The 18550-nt window shown below is 55.1% G+C and overlaps 1 protein-coding gene across 6 annotated transcripts in view; it reads right to left on the bottom strand.

Moving 5' to 3' along the window:
• sorcs2 (sortilin-related VPS10 domain containing receptor 2) overlaps positions 1-18550 on the bottom strand; it is a 120489-nt gene that overhangs the window by 47505 nt on the left and 54434 nt on the right. For 2 of the 6 annotated variants that reach the window (XM_029247589.1, XM_029247613.1), the window contains exon 3: positions 8200-8299. In XM_029247589.1, the coding sequence (XP_029103422.1) occupies positions 8200-8299 (100 nt within the window). Of the gene's footprint in view, positions 1-8199; positions 8300-11127; positions 11171-11460; positions 11561-11616; positions 11807-18550 lie in introns of those variants that run through there. The other 4 variants (XM_029247662.1, XM_029247639.1, XM_029247704.1 and 1 more) reach the window with 4 other exon arrangements.

The following is an 18550-nucleotide window of genomic DNA, read 5'->3' as shown; positions in this document are numbered from 1 at the left end:
CTTCCTAGTCGTCAAAATTTTCATTGCGCACAACGGACTCTCCTTCCTCAGCAAAAGCAGCGACCCCCCCCCCGATCGTCTGCGGCCTCGGACGCTCGAAAGGGGCACTCCCTGCTCGTCCCTCGTTTCCACGCACACTTTCTCCAGCCCTGACGCCCGTTTGCAGGCCACGGCACGGCTCTTCGGAGGGACGCGAGCCTGGATCCTGGCTGCGCCGTTCCGGAACACCGACCCTCTGGTGCCGAAGCCGTTTTTGCGGTTATTTTTGCCTGCGTTTTGGGTCATTGTCCTGTTTAAATGCATCTCTTTGCCCTAAATACACACATCTCTGAGCAAGTGAAACATGTTCTCCTCCAGGATTCCCCTTTAAATCTGTCTCTTTCATCCTCGGCGGAGTGGCGGTTCGCAAACCCCCGCGTGACTCGGCCACCATCGTTAAGCGGGAGGCGATGGGCTGCGTTGGGTTTGCGCCGAACCGAACTCTTCACCTGGAGGCCAAAGCGCTGAAGACGGTACCTCGGGAAGCGTCACGACGCGTCGCACGTCTTCGGGCAAACTTCAGACGCGATTTCATGGAGCCACTTCCAGAAGGAGGTGGGACCTGAGCGGTAGAGCTCAAGAGACGCATCTCCCAACGGCACTTCCCCTTTTCACCCAAGAAGCGTCCCCGTCCCCGTCCCCGTCTCCGTCGCTCGCTCAGGGACAGCAGCTCTCGTCATCCGCTCGCCGAGTCCAGGACCGCACAGCGAATGCTGTCCAAAGGCACTGGAGATGTCCACTTTGTCACTTTCGCAGCCAGAGGCTTTCAGAAAATTCTGGAAGATGCAGAGCGGGCCTTGCGATGAGTCCCACGGCGGCGTTAGGGTTAGGGTGCGGCTGACCCTCAGGGCTTGCGGCCCCACGGGTAAAGCCCTTGAAAGGAGCTTCCTCCGCGTCCCTCTGAGGAGGTCACTCCGTCTGCAGGACGCTGCTCTGACCCGCCCTCACGAGACCGTTCCCACGCGCTCGCTTTATATCCCGACGCAAACTCCCGCAAGGAAGTAATTACTCTTGCGCAATAATCGCATGTAATTACCGCTCCCTGGAGATGCTGAGTGGCAAAAAATGGCTTTATTAATAACCGACGATGTGACTATGAGACAATCGGAACAACTCCAGCTGAGAGAGCAGCGGCGGAAACGGTGCGGCGAACACTGGCCCGACCGGCGTCCCCTGCTTGGTTCTGGCTCTGGGTCCCCTCAGCTGTGGCTCCCAGTGTGACTCACTCCAAGCGTACAGTACATACAGTATATAGATACAGATACGGTATATACAGTATATAGATGTATACGTTTATATACTGTACATATGAGCGAACGAAGGGGCGAAAGTCCAGACAACACCGAGGAGAAGTGCTCCACGTCCCACCAGCCCCCTCCCGCGGACAAACCGCGCTGTCGCTCCGAGGCCCCTGGCGTCACACTTACCCTTGTTCGCTCCCCTGAGATACGACAGCAGAGCGGGCAGAGCGGGCAGAGCAACGCGCGCCGCGTTTTACGTGCAAAAGAGCGCACCTTTCACGGTAACGTCGACAAATCACAGCGCGTCCGACTTCTGCGGAGAACATTCCGGACTCTTCCCCAGAACGAACACGCGGTTTGTGTGCATTTAGCCAGATGCTAGAAGCTTCTCCCTCGTGTGACGCAGCAGTTGAATTTGTCACGAACTAAGAGACGTGAAAATGACGGCGGCGGGAAGAGGGAGCGTCTTCTTCTCGGGCTCCGAGTCACCGATGGCTTCACGGGTGGGAACATCGTGCGGGACGCTACCTGCCTCGAACCCTGGGCCGGCGCACCTCAAGTGCTGGAAGGACGCATTAACGCAAGTTACGTTACTCACTGCGTTCAGCTACTTACACTGATTTACCCTTGTATACAGCACACGTGTCCTGTCATTTCAGGGTCAGTACCTCGATCGAGGGTCCTGCAGCAGGACATTTCATGTGAACCTTGACTCGGGTCCTTTGAGTCCAAAAGCAGGAGCTTGAACCACTGCGCCCCCTGCTGTACAAAGCAGAGTAAAAAAGTGCACCCAACAGCAGGTCAGGGACTTTTCCATGAGCGAAGTTAGTGAAGCACGGCTTGTTTGTGTCACACAGTTGTTCCAGCCCCATGCTACATGTTCCAGTGGCTCCCTGCACAGGCGACACACACAGGAAAAGAGGTGGACAAACAGAATGCCGCGGTGAAAGACTGGAGCGGACTGGACTACGGCTCCAGAAAGAGATGGGTGCGAGACCCTTGTGCAGTCCTGGGAGGGATTCAGCAGCTCTGAGGGGCAGGGGGAGCTCATTACACCACACTGGGGGCACATGGGTGGAAGGAGTTTCGTTTGACAGCACTGGCCCACAGGAAGTAGCCTTTTATAGAGGCATTTTCACACTGGGGCCGAACAGCAGTCCTTACATGGACAAACTTTAGCGCAGCCCAATACAGGTACTTTACTGCTGTTTTTTTCCTGGATATATGAATATGAATCATGAGGTTCCAGGAAGAGCTCTGAACCTCCTCTCCAGTTGCGCCCCCCCGAACGGCTCCGCTCTGGATGAGCCCGGACCGGGACAGCCCCGTCACCCCAACTCAAGGGTCTATTGCAGGGAGACATCCCCGGTTCCGCCTTGCGTTCATCGCCCCGAATCACAAGGAGCCCCGATTCGTGGTGCTGCCCAGCGGGAGGTGCCGGCGGGACGTCCCGCCGACCCCCCACTCAGCCCTGGCGCCGGTTTCTTTGTCTGCACTCGGTGGGCTGCGAGTGGGACTCGAACCCGGGGACCTCACAGAGAGCAGTGAACTTGGACCCGGACGGCGAGAGAACAAGGTGCTGCACATCTGGGGGATCTGGGTAATTGGCCCCTCGGTCGGCGCTTTTACTCTGGTAATTGGCACCTGCAGTTCGGCAGCGAACGCTCCGCTAAGCAAGTGGGAGGAGAAGTTCACGTGGGGCGCGACTCTTCTTGGCCTGTGGTGCGAAAACGCGGTTAAAGAGCCACTAATGGGCCCCCTTTCGCAGCGGCTCTGCTTCGTTCGGCACCGATCGGCCCGGTGGGGCAGCAGGGCTCACGCAGGAAGTGATGTCACTGCGGCACATGGTGACACGCATCATATTTACCTCACACATGACTGTGGTACAACAATCACCTGTGTGTTGTGTGTGTGTGTGTGTGTGGAGCGGGGGGGGGTGCGGGCTGAGTGGCGTTTACACACTGCGCCCTTTGTGTGGGAGAACAGAGGGCCGCTGCGCTGTCACGCTATTTTGTGTCCTGACCGCAGGGGCCAGGAGGGACAGGACAGGGGCTTCTCTCACGTCTCTCATTTCTCACACGAGGCGGGGGACTCGCCAAATGGGATCCTGGCCCTTCCGACAGGCTGTGACGGGTTCTAAGCCCGAGCGAAGGTGGGGAGCCTGGCCCGGACCGTCCCGTCCCGCTCGAGGACTCTGAGCGTGGGCCGAAAAGGCGCGATTTACCGCGGAGACGCGGACCGGCGCCGCCGACACTCGGCCGACGCGAGGAGACAAAGGGAGAAAAGAGAAAGCGGAAAGAGAGAGGAGCGAAAACCTCGCGCTGCTCCAGTCGAACCGGCGGCGCTGATTAGACACCGACATCCTCGGCCGCTCCGTAATGAAGATTTAACGGCCCGATAAGACGAGACTCTTGGCAAATTACTTTTCTTATGCTGCTGAGACTCTGAATCGTTGCGGAGACGTGGCGGACAAACGCAGCGTCCAGCGTCTCCTGTCCCGCATCTGACTCGCTGGGCTCGGTCATCGCGTGGCGACGCGTGAGATGACCGTGTTGAAGCTGCACGTGTGGCCGGGGTTCGACCCTCAGCGGTCCGCCGGCTGCACCGCAACGGTCCTTGTAACTTGAGAGACGACGACCACAGTCAACCGTTCGCTGTCAACTGCTCTTTAAGCTTTGTTTATACGGCACGGTCATTTTTAGCACATCGCAGCAGGAGGTGGGATTTGAACCCAAGTGTTTTGAGCAGAAGGCTGCAGCTCTAACCACTGCGCCTCCTGCTGGCCTGGTCACCTTAGTCACTGAGCACATGGCACCCAGTGGTCATGGTCAAGCCACACCGCTGTCCCCAGTAATAGCGTCCTGCACCTCCACCAACAGGGACACGTGAACATCCAGCAGCTCACACAGATGTGCCCCCCCCACCCCCCCGGAGACCTTCTGGATCCACAGCAGCCCACAGAGGTCCACAAGTGGGCAGGAAGAGTTGATGCTTTAAGCAGGGAGTCCTAGGGGACACCGGGGTCCACAGCGACAACCCAGAGACAGACAGGTGTCCTGAAGGCGTCCCCTCTAGTTCTGTTCATCCAGCTGTAGTGGGGAACACCCTGGGGGGGGGGGGGGTGTCACATGATACTGGGGGTACCGGGGCAGCACACAGCACAGGACCCTACGTGTGACACGCGTGCCCTCAGACGTGCCCTCACACACGCAAACGCAGACACATACACACATGCACAACTACGGCAGATGCAGAGGCGATACTTTGTTTATTCCTGGGATCGCCATGGCGACTGTCAACGCACTCGCTCGTCACGTTGAGGAGCGCTGCCCCCTCCACCTCACCCCGGCTCCTGCCGTCATTAAAATGCGATCGGACGCACGCCGAGACGTCGCCCCGGTTCCGCACCACCGACTGCGGTTCACGGGGGGCTGAGTGTGTATGAACAGACACGGGGGGTGTTCTGGTGTGACAGAGCAGGTGCGACATCGCTGCGGTGCGTTGGATTGGCGTCTCGAGGCCTGCAGGTGAAACGGGTGGGGTAGTGACAGGGGGACACCAGGTTCTGGTGGGATGTGAGCCCACAACCTGCTCTGCTAACCTGCTCTGGTGGGAAAACAAGTTCTCAGTTATTTATTTGTTAACTTGTCTGTTTTTTTTACTCAGTGAAATAAAATTTACCGCCATCCTTTCTTTATACTCAGAGACCAACTGTGTGTGTGTGTGTGGACACAGTGGGACACACCCCCCCACCAGAAAGGACACTGACAGCTGTACTCTGGCTTTTGGCTGAAATGACTCACACACATAGAATAAGACTATATAGTGTATATACAGTGTGTGTGTGTGTGTGTGTGTGTGTGTTGGGGAGGTCGGAACCATGTCCTCAGACACTCCGGCATAATAATATTAGCGTGAGAGAAATGAAACAATAACTGGAAATTATAGAAACAATATGGGCTGTGGACTGATGACTGTCTGCAAGTCCTGGCCCTTCCCTGCTTCTCAACACACACACACACACACACACACACACTCTCTCTCTCTTTCTCTCTCTCGCTCTCTTTCTTTCTGCCCCCTCCCCCCACATTTCTAGCATTTTCCGCCAGGCTGTCACTGCTCTGAGCTGCTAAGACACCCGAGTCCCCGATGGACACCACATGTCTCTCTTACTGTTGAGTTTATACCCTTTTGACCTTCAGCTACACCCCACACACACACACACACACACACACACACACACACACACACACACTTTGCAATGCACTCTGGGAGCAGCACCACCCAAGCACTGAACTGTCTCCATGTCACGCGCTGCGTTACGGTCCAGCGACGCAGTCGGTACAGTAACGACACACGACCGTGTTGCTGTTTATGACTCAGCAACTCTGTGCAGTGAGACAATCTGTCCATCCAGTTCTTTATGGACACAAACTAAGTGTCCAGTTTTTACAGTGAGACAACCTGTCCAGCTCCTTCACAGTCAAGGGTCCAGGTGGACAAAGACGCAGCACTCTGCACCGCCGAGGCTCAACTGACCGCCACAAGCTGCGTACAGGTCAGCGGCGCTCGACCGCGCCTCGTCTGACCTCACAGTGACCGCAGAGTCCGCTGCTTATTTCCCGTCATTCTGGAAAATTCCTGTCCGAAGCTCAGCAGTTCTGCCTGCTTTCCTTTTCGTCGCAATGCCGTCTCACCCAGCGCACCACGGCTCTGACTGAGCGAGGACACACGAGGGGGACGCCGGGGGCCTGAGAGTGAGACACACACTGGACGAATCAGACCATTATCCCCAAACAGACAGACGGGGGGAGTCGGGGGGGCACATGATGTGGTGCCATCATTTGGGACGGTTGTATTGATCGGAGCTCCGGCTCCCCTCCTATCTGCTGAGGTGACGGCTGGAGAAGCAGGAGCACCACAGAGAGAGAGAGAGTGTGTGTGTGTGTGTGTGTGTGTGTGTATGTCTCTCTCCTCCATCGCACTCTTCCTCCTTTCCACTCCTCCTGTCCATATTCCATTCCGTTCAGATAATACTGAACCAACATCCTTCCGTAATCAGTGATCAGATCAGGTCGGGACCCAGTCCTGGGGCACAGGGGCTAAGGCACACCACACCCTGGAGGACAGCAGTCTACACACAGTCGCACTCATTTGCTCACACACAAAGTCTACGTGAAGACGTGTGTTTGGACTGTGGGCGGAAACCAGAGCGCTTTGCACGGAACCGTAACAATACACTCATCCAGCACGATGGATTCCGGATTCAACCAGACTGCAGACAGAACGAGGTGAACCCGGGGTCAGCAGGTGGCGCAATGGTGGAAGCTGCAGGTTCTAAAGACCCAGGTTTGGATCCCACCTCCTGCTGCAGTGCCCTTAATCAAGGTACTTACCCTGAAATAATACAGTGAAAATACCCTGCTGTATAAATGGGTAAATCGGTGTAAGTACTGTAGCTCAGCACTGTAAGTCACCTAGTGAATAAATGATGAGTGAGAAAGGATGAGGTCATGTTGTATGGAATATAATGTGTTCATTACATGAGCAGGAAGAGACACTTAGACACAGACGTGTGAAACTTAAGTGCAGTTTCTTTCTTTCCACCTTATGAACCGACGTTCATCACACGAGTAGCTGAAAAACTTTACCAGAATATCGACTAATGTGTTCCTGATCACCTTCCTAGTATTTTTTTTAATTACATATAAACAAATTTTCATTAAATCATTACATTGATTAAACTGTGCACCTCCATGCTGATCTATAGGGGCTCGAACCCGAGTCAAAGCAGACAACGGAGAAAGAGCGAGAGAGGGAGATGCACACACGCACGCACGCACACACACACACACACACACACACGCACACAGTGCTCCTCTGTATTCCGACTCCACGTCCTACTGGATTCCTGCCGTACGTTCATTCTGTGGCAGGAATTTCCTTAATTATGTTCTTTTTTGAGCTCCCCTGTACCTGTTGTGTTCCATTATAAAATCTGTCAACAAAATTAGCAGAAAACACTCAAGCGGCTCCAGAGTTTGGAAACCGCAGCTCACCGACCGTAAACACACCGCTCCGGTTCACACTCACATTACGGTGGAGACAAAAGAAGGTTCCGGTTCTGACTCCATCCAGCAGGAGCTGCAGCTCAAAGCTCTTTCAGTGACACCCGCAGGACAGCAGGAGGCGCAGTGGTTAAAACTCCTGCCTTTGGGTTCAGTGGTCATAGGTTCAAATCCGCCCTCCTGCTGTCGTACCCTTAGGGTTAGGGTTACGGGTACGGTTAGGGTTGTTTCCTTGCGGTCACTAACGAACACATTTCCCATCATTTCCAGCTCTGGCAGAAGAATGATGAGGATGGAGGGGAACATGGGGGAGTGACCAAGAGCAGTGTGATGGTGGCCAGAGAGTCATCTCAAACCCGAGTCTTCATGTTCCTTTACAGCTTTTCCTCTATTCATCATCATCATCATTATTATTATTATTATTATTATTATTAATATTATTATTATTGATGTGGCTCAAGGAAGAAAAAGAAGAGAAACACACTGTGTGTTGAAGGAGTTCTGGTCCTTCATTACCGTCTTGTACCTTTTGTCAGCTGTTTGGGGTGCGAAACGCAGGGACACAGTCGGGAGGGGTTGGGACGTGTCCGCACGTCCACCTGTTCGCTCCGCACGACGAGCAGCACACACAGACACCCAGAACCTTTCTGCGGATTCTGCAGGATTCCTCCGTAGAACACAAGCGCACAGTTGTCCCGCCCATGAGCTGCGTCCAGTACCTGCAGCTGCCCCCGCAAAAACAGACACGCACACACACACACACACACGCACACACGCACACACGCACACACACACGTGGACATGTGTGCGAGACACCCAGAGCAGTGTGTGGCCTTGGAGACACAACAGACCTTTCTCTTGTTGGTGGGACAGATGTAGAAGTTGGTGACGACGATGGTGGTCCCCGGCATCAGGTTGAGCTTCGCGTAGGTGGTCCCGTAGTCGCTGGACCTGAGGACACAGGGACAGCCATACATGCAAGGTTACCGCGTTATACTGCACCGGCGCTTCGCAGGGCTTCGGCTCATCCAGGGATCCCGACCCGTGAACCCGAAGCACTAAATCAGTACAGGTTTCCTGTAGCTTCCAGAACAGTCCAAGGCAACGGGGGGGTTAACTACTACTAGTTACTGCTTACTACCAGTTACTTACTACTAGTTTAGTCCCCTAAAGGCGTGAGTATAACGCAGTACGGTGTGTGATTTCAGAGAAGAGAAGGCGGGCCACATGCGTGCAGGTCCAGCGTCAGCGCTGTCCACTCTGTATTCCACCAGCACTGTGAGCACGAGGGACTGACACTGTGTCCACACGGACTGTATTGACACCGCGTCCTCACGGACTGTCCCTAAGCCCGGTCATTAAGCGTTCTATGTTTGGGTCGCAGACGGCCAGTGACGTCAAAAAACCTATGAGGACATCGTGCGTACGCAGCCCGTGTCGGCGTGCAGTTCGCTAGACGCCGTACGCCGTTTTGCGTTTCTCTCTGCGCGACGCGGCCGACGCTCCGCCGCTCGCGGGACCGAATGTCCTCGGCGCTCTCAGCCTCTAGAGATGGACTCGTTACCGAGGACGAGGAGCGGCAAAGTGATCCCACCTCCAGCCTACGGCAATAGAGGTCCGCTTGCGGGCGGACCGGAACGAACGCGGGACTCGACCCTCCATCGGTCCACGGAGGAGGCGCCACGCGCGGCCCGGATGGGGTCACGCTCGGGGAACGCCGCCTGCGCCGGGTCGCGTCCCGAATTCTCGAGGGGAAGAGGCAAGAATTCAGCGCCTGCCGAGCGCTGCACGTGAGGACAGGGCCACGCGACACGCGCCTCGGCGACATGAAAACGTCCAACGGGAAAGGAGAAAAGAAACCGTCCATGGAGAGGAAACAATAGCAGTGTAATGATAAGAAACAGAGGGACAGGAATCGAGGGGCTGGAAATAAAGACATGAAAAACTCAGAGGGACTGGAGCGAAGTGCACATGTGAGCAAACACGGTGAATTATAAAAGCACAATAAGGACAAAAAGGGACGCTTGCATGTCCTTCCTAACGCTCACTTTTCCATTTCCATTTATTCCCCCGGCAGAAGCTTTTACCCGCAGTGACTCACACGTCCATTAAGACGAGACGAGGTGCGGCAAAGGCACCAACCGAGCCCACGGAGGGGAGGCGGCTCTACGGCGGGGCCATTAGCGGTCACTCTCAGCGCGGACGACGACAAGCGCACTCAGTGACCGAAGCGCTGAGCTCGTGGTAAGACCGGGGTAAGGCCGGGGTAAGACCGGGGTAAGGCCAAGGTAAGACCGTGGTAAGGTCGGGGTAAGGCCGGGATAAGACCGGAGTAAGGCCGGGGTAAGGCCAAGGTAAGACCGGGGTAAGGCCAAGGTAAGACCGGGGTAAGACCGGGGTAAGGCCGGGGTAAGGCCGGGATAAGACCGGAGTAAGGCCGGGGTAAGGCCGGGGTAAGGCCAAGGTAAGACCGGGGTAAGGTCGGGGTAAGGCCGGGATAAGACCGGAGTAAGACCAGGGTAAGGCCGGGGTAAGGCCGGGGTAAGGCTAAGGTAAGACCGGGGTGTCCAAATCAGGGCTGCAGCCTCCAGTGTTGTGAGATGTGATCAGAATTGAGGCAGAATTTCTGGGCACAGAGCAGCACAGAGGGAAAATAGATCATGTTTGGGGTCAAAGACACCTGGGGGGGGAGGTGATGTGGCACAACGTTCCAGTCGCTCGCTGTCCAATCGGCTAAGACTCGGTTCACGCGTCGACGTGTCGTGAGAAAAGTGCCGGAAGAAAGTGGAGAAAATGTGTTCTTTGTCAAATCTTCACTTAATCGCTTTAACTTCAGTCTTTTTTATCGCGTGCAGCTCATGTTTTTGGGCCAAAACTACAGTTATTCACTGAAAATGAAGCAACACAGTGGCACAGCGTGGGTTCGATTCCCACTCAGTCTGTGTGCGTTTCCTGCGGGTGCTCTGGTTTCCTCCCACAGTCCAAAGACATGCTGTTCAGGTTCCCCCATAGTGTGTGAGAGACAGAGAGTGTGTGTGTGTGTGTGTGTGTTCCACTGATGTACGGATGAGTGACCCACTGTAAGTAGTGTATCTAGCAGCGTAAATTACCCCGGTGAATAAGGTGTGTGGGCTCATAACACCACATAGTATCCACTGGATAAATGTAAAATATCCCATGAGCCTCTCTGCTCTGATCTGTGGCGAACCTTTACATACAGCCACGTGGTGTCCGAAAACCGACGCCGTCAAGGCTGCGGCAGCACGAACCCCGCGGAGCGACCGACCGCCAGTTAGGAACGGCACCCGGCAGGACAGACGGGCTCTAGAGAGCGGGGCGGTGCTTTCGGCCGAACGCGGCATCCGAACGGAGCTCCCCGACCTGCGGTCCATCTACAGCAAGCGGTGCCGGAACAAGGCCGGGAAGACGGCGGAAGACCTCGGCCACCCGAGCAACGGACTCTTCTCTCCGTTGCGGTCAGGGAAGCGTTTCCGCTCCAAAGGCCAAAACGGAGAGGACGAAGAGGAGCTTCTTCCCTCAGGCTGTTGGGGCCCTGAACCCATACAATACCGAGGACTAGAAACCAGTCGCCTCCAGGAAGCCCTCCACCTCCGCTATTCCATTTCATACAGAAACTCAAACTGAACTACCGACGCGATCTTGCACGTTGCATCGCACTGTTGCGCTACATCTTATGCCGCACAAATTTTTCTAATTTATATATTTTGGTCTTATGCATAAATAGATTGTATACATTTTTTTTCTTTAGATTTTAGTACCCGTTATTTGTCCTTCTAGATTGTTACGTCGGACAGCTGTATAAAATCAATTCGCTGCACGTCGTACCGCGTACGGTTGTGTCTGTGACGAAAAAAACTGGAATTTGTTATGTTTGTGACGCAACGGACGGACGCGCGCGCGCACACACACACACACACACACGCACCCGTACACAAAGCACGCATAAAAGACACACCGCTGAAACGTGCGCGGTCCACGTGTGCCGGACCGCTGCGGTACCCCGTGAACCGAGAGCGAAGCCGAAGGCCGACGGCTCGTAGTACGAAACGCGCACCTTCAAAGAGCGGCTGCCCGTTTAACGAGCTTCTCACCCTGCCAGTAACGTTAAACGTGTCGCCGGCGAGACGTTCCCGGGGTTTAACTACAGGCCCCGTCCGTCGTGAGCACCGGCTTGGCGGCGACCACCGGTCACGGGAGTCGGCCCTGTCGGGTGCGGAATCAATCTGGAGCCGACGAGCCCTGCTCACCGGGTTCCGGTAAGTAACGCACCTTCTTCGCAGCCTCAAAATATTCTCGGCGCGTTAAGATGGAAATAAAATCCGTCGCGCCGATCACGTCGTCCGCAGGGGCCTCGAGCTCCCCGGCGGTTCCGCACCGGAAATGTAGCACGTATGAAAGCGGACGGTCGTTTTCCCCACTTGATCGCAACGTCGGCAGTGGGCGTGGATCGCGATGGCGGCTCGTGACGGCGAGAAGGTGTCACTCCGCGCTCGTACGGACAAGAGCAGGAGCGGCGCACGTTGCCCTGGGGACTGCTAAGAGAATTAATGATGACAATAATAATAATGTAACGACCCGCGTTACTGTTTAAATGTAGATAGTTGCATTATGGGAAATAATGTTAAATGGTGTGTAACCGCCGGGGCCACTTCGGGGGAAAAGGGTGGCTTGCCTGTGTCTGCCACTGTGTTGGGAGAGTTTAGGGGTGCTATGGCTGGCTGGCTGGCTGGCTGGCTGGCTGGCTGGCTGGCTGGCTGGCTGGCTGGCTGGCGCAGGTCCTGGAGGAAAAAGGGTCCTCGGACCGAGAGCATTATTTCCTGTGTTCTGGTGTTCAAATAAACTGTTCGTTATGAACGCTGCCTTCGCGTCCTTCTTCGCCCCATCCAAACCCACGGCGCTGCGCGCCACAATAATAATAATAGTAATAATAATGAGATAGGCGTGTGGAAAAGGTCCCGGGAAGCTGGATGCCGGAGAGAGACGCCGGACGGTCCAAGCGAACGCCTTCCCGCGATTCGACGCCCTCGAAACGTATCGAGGACATTATAGGACATCTGAGACAAAAGCCACGTGCCGCACGGCTGGCTGAACTCACACTAAGGTGTTCCTGCTGGGGGGGGGACCGAAGCGCCTGGAGGCCAACGGGATGCATCGGGGGAGGGGGGCGGCACGATTGCGACGGCCTCGTACCCGGACGAGCGCGCGTGTCGCCTAACGGTGTCAACTTCGGGCGACGGCTCATTGAACACTTTTAATCCGTGTGATACTTTTAATGGAGCCGAACAGCCTGGATGTTCACCGTGTTCAAACGCGGTAATTAAGTTCATCTCCTGTCGCCCATTAACGTGGCTCTTGGCGCGGACGCCTCGTTCTCTCCTCAGCTAAACAAGGAGCGCCGGCCGCAGCGTCTCATTGGCTGGAGGGGGACGCGAGCGAGCGCGAGCGAGCGCGTGCGTGTGTACGGTTCACACCGCGCTCAGAGCACCGTTTCCCAGGGGGCTCCTGAAGGGACGCCGTCCTGCGGTGGCCGAACATATTGTTTATTATTGTTATTATTACTAATATCGTCTTTCGCATATTAGTCATATCGAAGAATAAAGAACAATTCAGTGACACTGCTACTGACTCTGAGGTCCAGCTCTGGTGTGACCCCCCCTCCGCACCCCCAAAATTACCGACAACACAAAGACAAAGTAGAGTCGAGTCCAGGGTAAAACGGAGCAACACACAGCCCTCGGGCGCCTGCTGGTCTCGCCCCTCGCTCTCCCACCCCACCCCGCCCCGAGTCCAGAGCCCTGACGGGGAGTCGAACCCGAGACCCGGCCGGGACGCTTTGGGCCGCTTTCCCGTGAGCCCCTCCTGCGTGCCGTTCGCGGTCGGCCTGCAACTGGAACCACGGTAGCCTACCGAGTAAAATACCATAAATACCACGGGCTTCAGTAGCCGCGCTTCATCTGAAAAACAGAGACGACTCCCAGAGGGGAGACGGGCCTCGGACCGGAGAGCAGCGTCTCCGGCTCCCTTTACTGCCGCAACGTCGACCGCGGAGGTGCTTTAACCACGTTTACCGAGCTGTTTTGAGTGCAGGAAGACAAGTGTTCGAATCCCACGCCCTGCTGCGCTCTCCTACCTACCCGACTTACCCGGAATTGCTCAAGTAAAAACGACCCTGCTGTACAAACGGGTCAGTCGGTGTAAGTTCCTTGTGACAGTGTGAGTCACTGGAGAAAAGTGTGAGAAAAGCATGAAACGCAAGTGCAATGACTATAAAATGAGAAGTGCACTCGATTTAAGACTCGACGACCCACCGAGTTTCTCTCTCTCTCTCTGTTCGCTCGGCCGCAGCGAACGGCCCGTGATGTTATTTAAAAGCAGAACCGCTGCTCTGAAGAACAATGAGTCACACACACTCTCTCCAGCAGCTCTGTCTCAGGCGTGTGTGTACATAAGCGAGGGATCCCACACGGAGCGGTCGAGGAGCCGGCGCCTGGCGAGTCCCCATCTAGAGCCCTGTAGCACCCGGCCTGTTTGTACTCTGGTTTCCGTGGAAACGGCCGGTGAAACTCCGTATCCCGGGCTACGGCTGGGACGCTTCTCTGCGGTCGGGATTCTCCGGTCGAGAAGGACGCGCCTTCCTGTCGGTCAGAGGTCCGTTTCGCCGGTCCATTCGCTGCGAGGCCCGGTGTATTGGCCCCCTGCAGGGAGGCGGAGCCAAACGGTGCAGCGCTGCCATGGAAACACATGACCACAAAGCTGGGAACACACACAGCCACAGCCAACACACATATACACACACACACACACACACACACCTGGGTTCATACATGCCTTTACAAACACACGATACCCCACACACACACACACACCTCCGTGTCGCCCTACTTCACATTTACATCTTTTTCTGACGCTTTTCCCCCCAAAGTGACTCACAGCGCTGAGCTACCTACACTGATTTGCCCACTTACAGAGCAGGGTAATTTTTACTGCATCAGTTCAGGGCTAGCAGCTTGATCAAGCGTTGAGAAGCAGCAGGTGGTGGCCTTTGAACCCAGGGCCTTTGCCCTCTGAGCAGAGCGCCCCCTGCTGGCCAGTGTTGGAGAAGAGCAGGCGATGAGCGTCTCTCGGGTCACCGCACTCAGCCGGACTCGACACGTTTGCTCCACGTGAATTATGACGGAACCTTTAGCGCAACTTGTGCCGTTAATGACGGCCGAGAGCAGCGCTGCGCCGGAGCCATAAATACACCGGTATTACCATCGATTATGTGCTGCGAGGCCCTGCCGCTGTGAGGAGCCACACAGACGCTCAACGCTCGACCGCGTGGGGCTGTTTATCAAAGTGGAAAATCATGGACCCCCGTGGGGCACGAGCGGCACCGCTTTCCCCGTCTCAGGGCAGGATGATGTGCAGCGGGGTTCGTTTTCTTGTTTTACGCCTTCTGGGTGTTTTCATTTATCAGAGACAACAGGTGATTGTTGCACCACAGTCAGTGTGTCCAATACCGCGGTACACAGTAGCTGTATATGGAACTGATAGGAAACACAGAGGCGATGGTGTGATGTGAGTTTATGGAGCAGTCAGAAGATCAGGAGGGAAGTGGCCCTGAAGGAGATGGGTTTGAGACCCTTCTTGAGTGTGGACAGGGATTCAGCAGCTCTGAGGAACAGAGGTCTCTGGATTTCAGACCCTTGTGAGTGGGACCACCAAGTGTACAACAGCGGCTGTAGAGAGAGATCAGGTGCTTGTAGGTGTCGGGGGTCTGATCACACAGTGAACACTAGTCATTATAAGGACTAAGCAGCAGCACATCATATGGGAATCGAACCCATGACCGTTTGCAGCACCACTCCTAAAGTCCTGCTGTTCACAGGCTGTATGGTCACCATGGAGAAGAGCGGAGTGGCCAGAAAGTGGTGGAATGATGGCTAATAGGCTGGAGTGTGTGAACAGAGTGTCACAGCAAGAAGAGTCTGGTCAGTTGCTCTGTTTGTGTGTGTGTGTGTGTGTGTGTGTGTGTGTGTGTGTGTGTGTGTGTCTGTGTGCGAGCGAGCGAGAGAGAGAGAGAGAGAGCCCCTTGGCACCACGCTTTGGAGCCGCTGTTGACAGGGTAATTAGAGGGCGACCGGGGGACGGCGTGGTGGTGAGATCGGCGGTTCCAGTCCTTCGTTTCGAGGCCAAAGACCCCCAGCGGCAAAAAGGGAAGAAGAAACGCGAGAAAATGATGCTGCTCCTCCACTGACGGTGCATGAAAGTCAGAGCAGAAGGGACACGGTGCGGTTAAGGCGCTTGACTTGCAGGTGTGAGCGGTGCCGCGACCGCAAGCCCTACCCACGGTCTCAACCCAACGTCCACATGCACGAAGGTCTCAGGGTCGAGATCATGGTCAGAAGAAGCGTTTGAAGGGAGGCAGGGAGTGACCAGGGAGTGACCAGGTCCCGTAGGCATCAGGGTGCGGCTCCACTGACGGTTTCGCAGACTGTAACCAGAGCGTCGGACTCGATCCAGCAGCTACAGGAAGCCGACGGGTCAACGCTTCAGCGGGTCAAACCGGACTCGTACCGCGGTATTCTGTCTCGGCCGGAGAGCGGCGGTCCAGCTGGGGTATCGCCGTGGCGCGGAGCAGGAGCCGCGTACCGTGTGCCGTGGGACGAGGGTGGGTCCTCAACGCGTTACACAGGAAGTATCTGAAGGAGCGGGTTGTGGGTTCGAGAGCAGAGACTGAAGTGACAACAGTGGTACCGCACTTCAGGACATTGAGCTCTTTCTCCTTCACACTGAGCGTGAGGAGGGAAAAGGATTCGACGGGGGTTAAGGTGACATGAAGCGTCTTTCTCACACTGTTCGTCACGCTGGACTCACCCAGGCTGCTCCACTCGAACCCTGATCCCGAGGCCCCCAGGAGGAGGCGCGCTGTGGTTAGAACCCCCTCCTCCCGGCATGCTGTCCGGGCAGGGCGGCAAAGGCCCCCGACGTGGGAGGGACGTCCTGTCCACGCTGCTCCCTGGGGGGTCGGCGCCCAGCACGCACACGACGGGCGCTTCCGGGAAACGCGCTCCGTATTCCTGTCATATTCACATTCCAGCTGCATCTCGGCTCCAGTCTCCTGTTTTAGCACCAAATTAATTTGTCTGACTCATTCCTCTGGTGTGCTTGTGCGTGTGCGAGTGTATTCCTGCACACAGAAAATCGTTCGCTATATGGAAGATGATACTCGGACCCTGCCTGCGATTGGCAGACTGCCAACGAGCCCAACAGCCAATCAGCATGCAGAAAGAGATGACGAGAGCGAGGCGGCCCGCGCCTCCCGAACCCGACACCACGGGGAAACAAACCAATTAAGGTGCTTCAGCGGGTCTCCGGGGAGCTCCTGTCGCCATTACCCGGCTGGCCCCGGGTGCCGGGGGGGGGGGGGGCAGCGGATGTGTGTGTGGCAGACGTGTCGGCGGAGGAGAGACGACGTGTACATCTGTACATCTGTTCGCTCCCCTGCGGCGGTCGTGTCAGAGCCGAGTGGGGGCGGGGGTGACTGGTGACTATAAATAATGACTGCGCTATAAATAACACCTTTTCCCAGACCGCTGTTTATTATTATTATTATTATTATTATTATTACTTACTCATTCAGAGGACCCTGAGCTCCAGTCCTGGTTCACAGGTACAGACACGGCAGCTACACGAACGACATGACACATTAAATACTCTTTAATAAGTTATCGGATGAGCACTCAGTATGGATCATGCCTTGTAGCCTAATGGTTGTTGGTTCAGTTCCTGCTCCTGCTAAACTGCTTTGGCTAAAAATGTCAGTTAAATGGCGACTGATAGACAGAACTGTCGTTTCAGGGCAGCAGGGGGCGCAGCGGTTAGTGCTCCCATCTTTTGCTTGAAGGACCCAGGTTTGAATCCCCCTCCTGCTGTTGTACCCTTGATTCAAGTAATTACCCTGAACTGATGCAGTGAAAACTACCCTGCGGTATAAATGGGTAAATCAGTGTAAGTCACTTTGGAGAAAAGCATACGGTGAATAAAAACTTAAGCAATAATTAATAATATAAAAGTTTAGTTAAGATGCTGCTTTGGGGTTTTGTATTTTAATAATTAATTTTTATCACTTTGTTTTTATGCTCCAGGCTGATAAACAGCTGATAAAACATCAAATACAGTTTCCCCTTTAATCATGCTGTCATTCATTCATTTATTCATTCATTCATTGAATTAATGAGCTGCTACAACAACAGGTTTCATCAGAGTAGCTGTGCAACATCACTGTTTCTCTCATTAACAGCACTGGAGTGGGATGCTACTGGTCGCCATGGCAACAACCTCACCGTTCACCGTAGCACAGAGAAACTGACTGGAACACAGGATGGTCACCATCCCCCTCGTTACTCATCTATGCTGACAGCAGTAGAACGGTAACTGCGCTCATCATCATCATCATCATCATCATGCAACTGAAACATTCCACGCCACTTTGGACCGATCACTTTGGGTGTTTTGGGGCTGAAATGAAGGCTGAACTGACACAGCGGTCACTGGTCATGTGGTCATTGGTCTTTCTGGTGCCACAAAGGAGGATGGTGAGAGAAGGAGGACCATCCAGGGGCTCCGTCTCGCTGTGGACCGTCCTCCTTCCCTCCTTCCGGCTCACCTTTGCTTTCCACCCCAGGAGAAAAATAGTGTAAAACACGGTGATGTTGTCACCATATCCCTGGAGGTGCACTTCAGATCTGCTTTGGGAAAAGTGGCAGCAAACAAAGCGGTTGCTCTGCTCTCACAGGAAGTGGCTGTTAGTCCCCCCCCTCCCCCCCCGGACAAGATGTACTCGAACCTGCCGCCACTGTCGCCACATTTCACGTGCTTCTGGCCCAAAGCAGCTCTTCTAGAATATTCCCAAGTGTGTGTGTGTGTGTGTGTGTGTGTGTGTGTGTGTGGTGGGGGGGCTCACAGCCACTTCCATTAAGCCACTGCTGACAAAGGGCATCGAACCCCTGACAAAAGAACCTTTTCTGCAGAGTCTCGGCCCCCGCGGCCCCCCCTCCCCCACTTGATATATAAATACACATGTATGTTCCTGTTCGCTTGTCTGCTTCAATCACATCTGACACATCGTGTACCTGGGGGGGGGGGGGTCACACCAATGTGAAGCGCAGCGCTGCAGGCCTCACGTATTAGTGCCCC

This window comes from Scleropages formosus, chromosome 1 (genome assembly GCF_900964775.1).
Source record: "Scleropages formosus chromosome 1, fSclFor1.1, whole genome shotgun sequence".
Classification (NCBI taxonomy): Eukaryota; Metazoa; Chordata; class Actinopteri; order Osteoglossiformes; family Osteoglossidae; genus Scleropages; species Scleropages formosus.
This window is presented reverse-complemented; position numbering and strand designations above follow the sequence as displayed.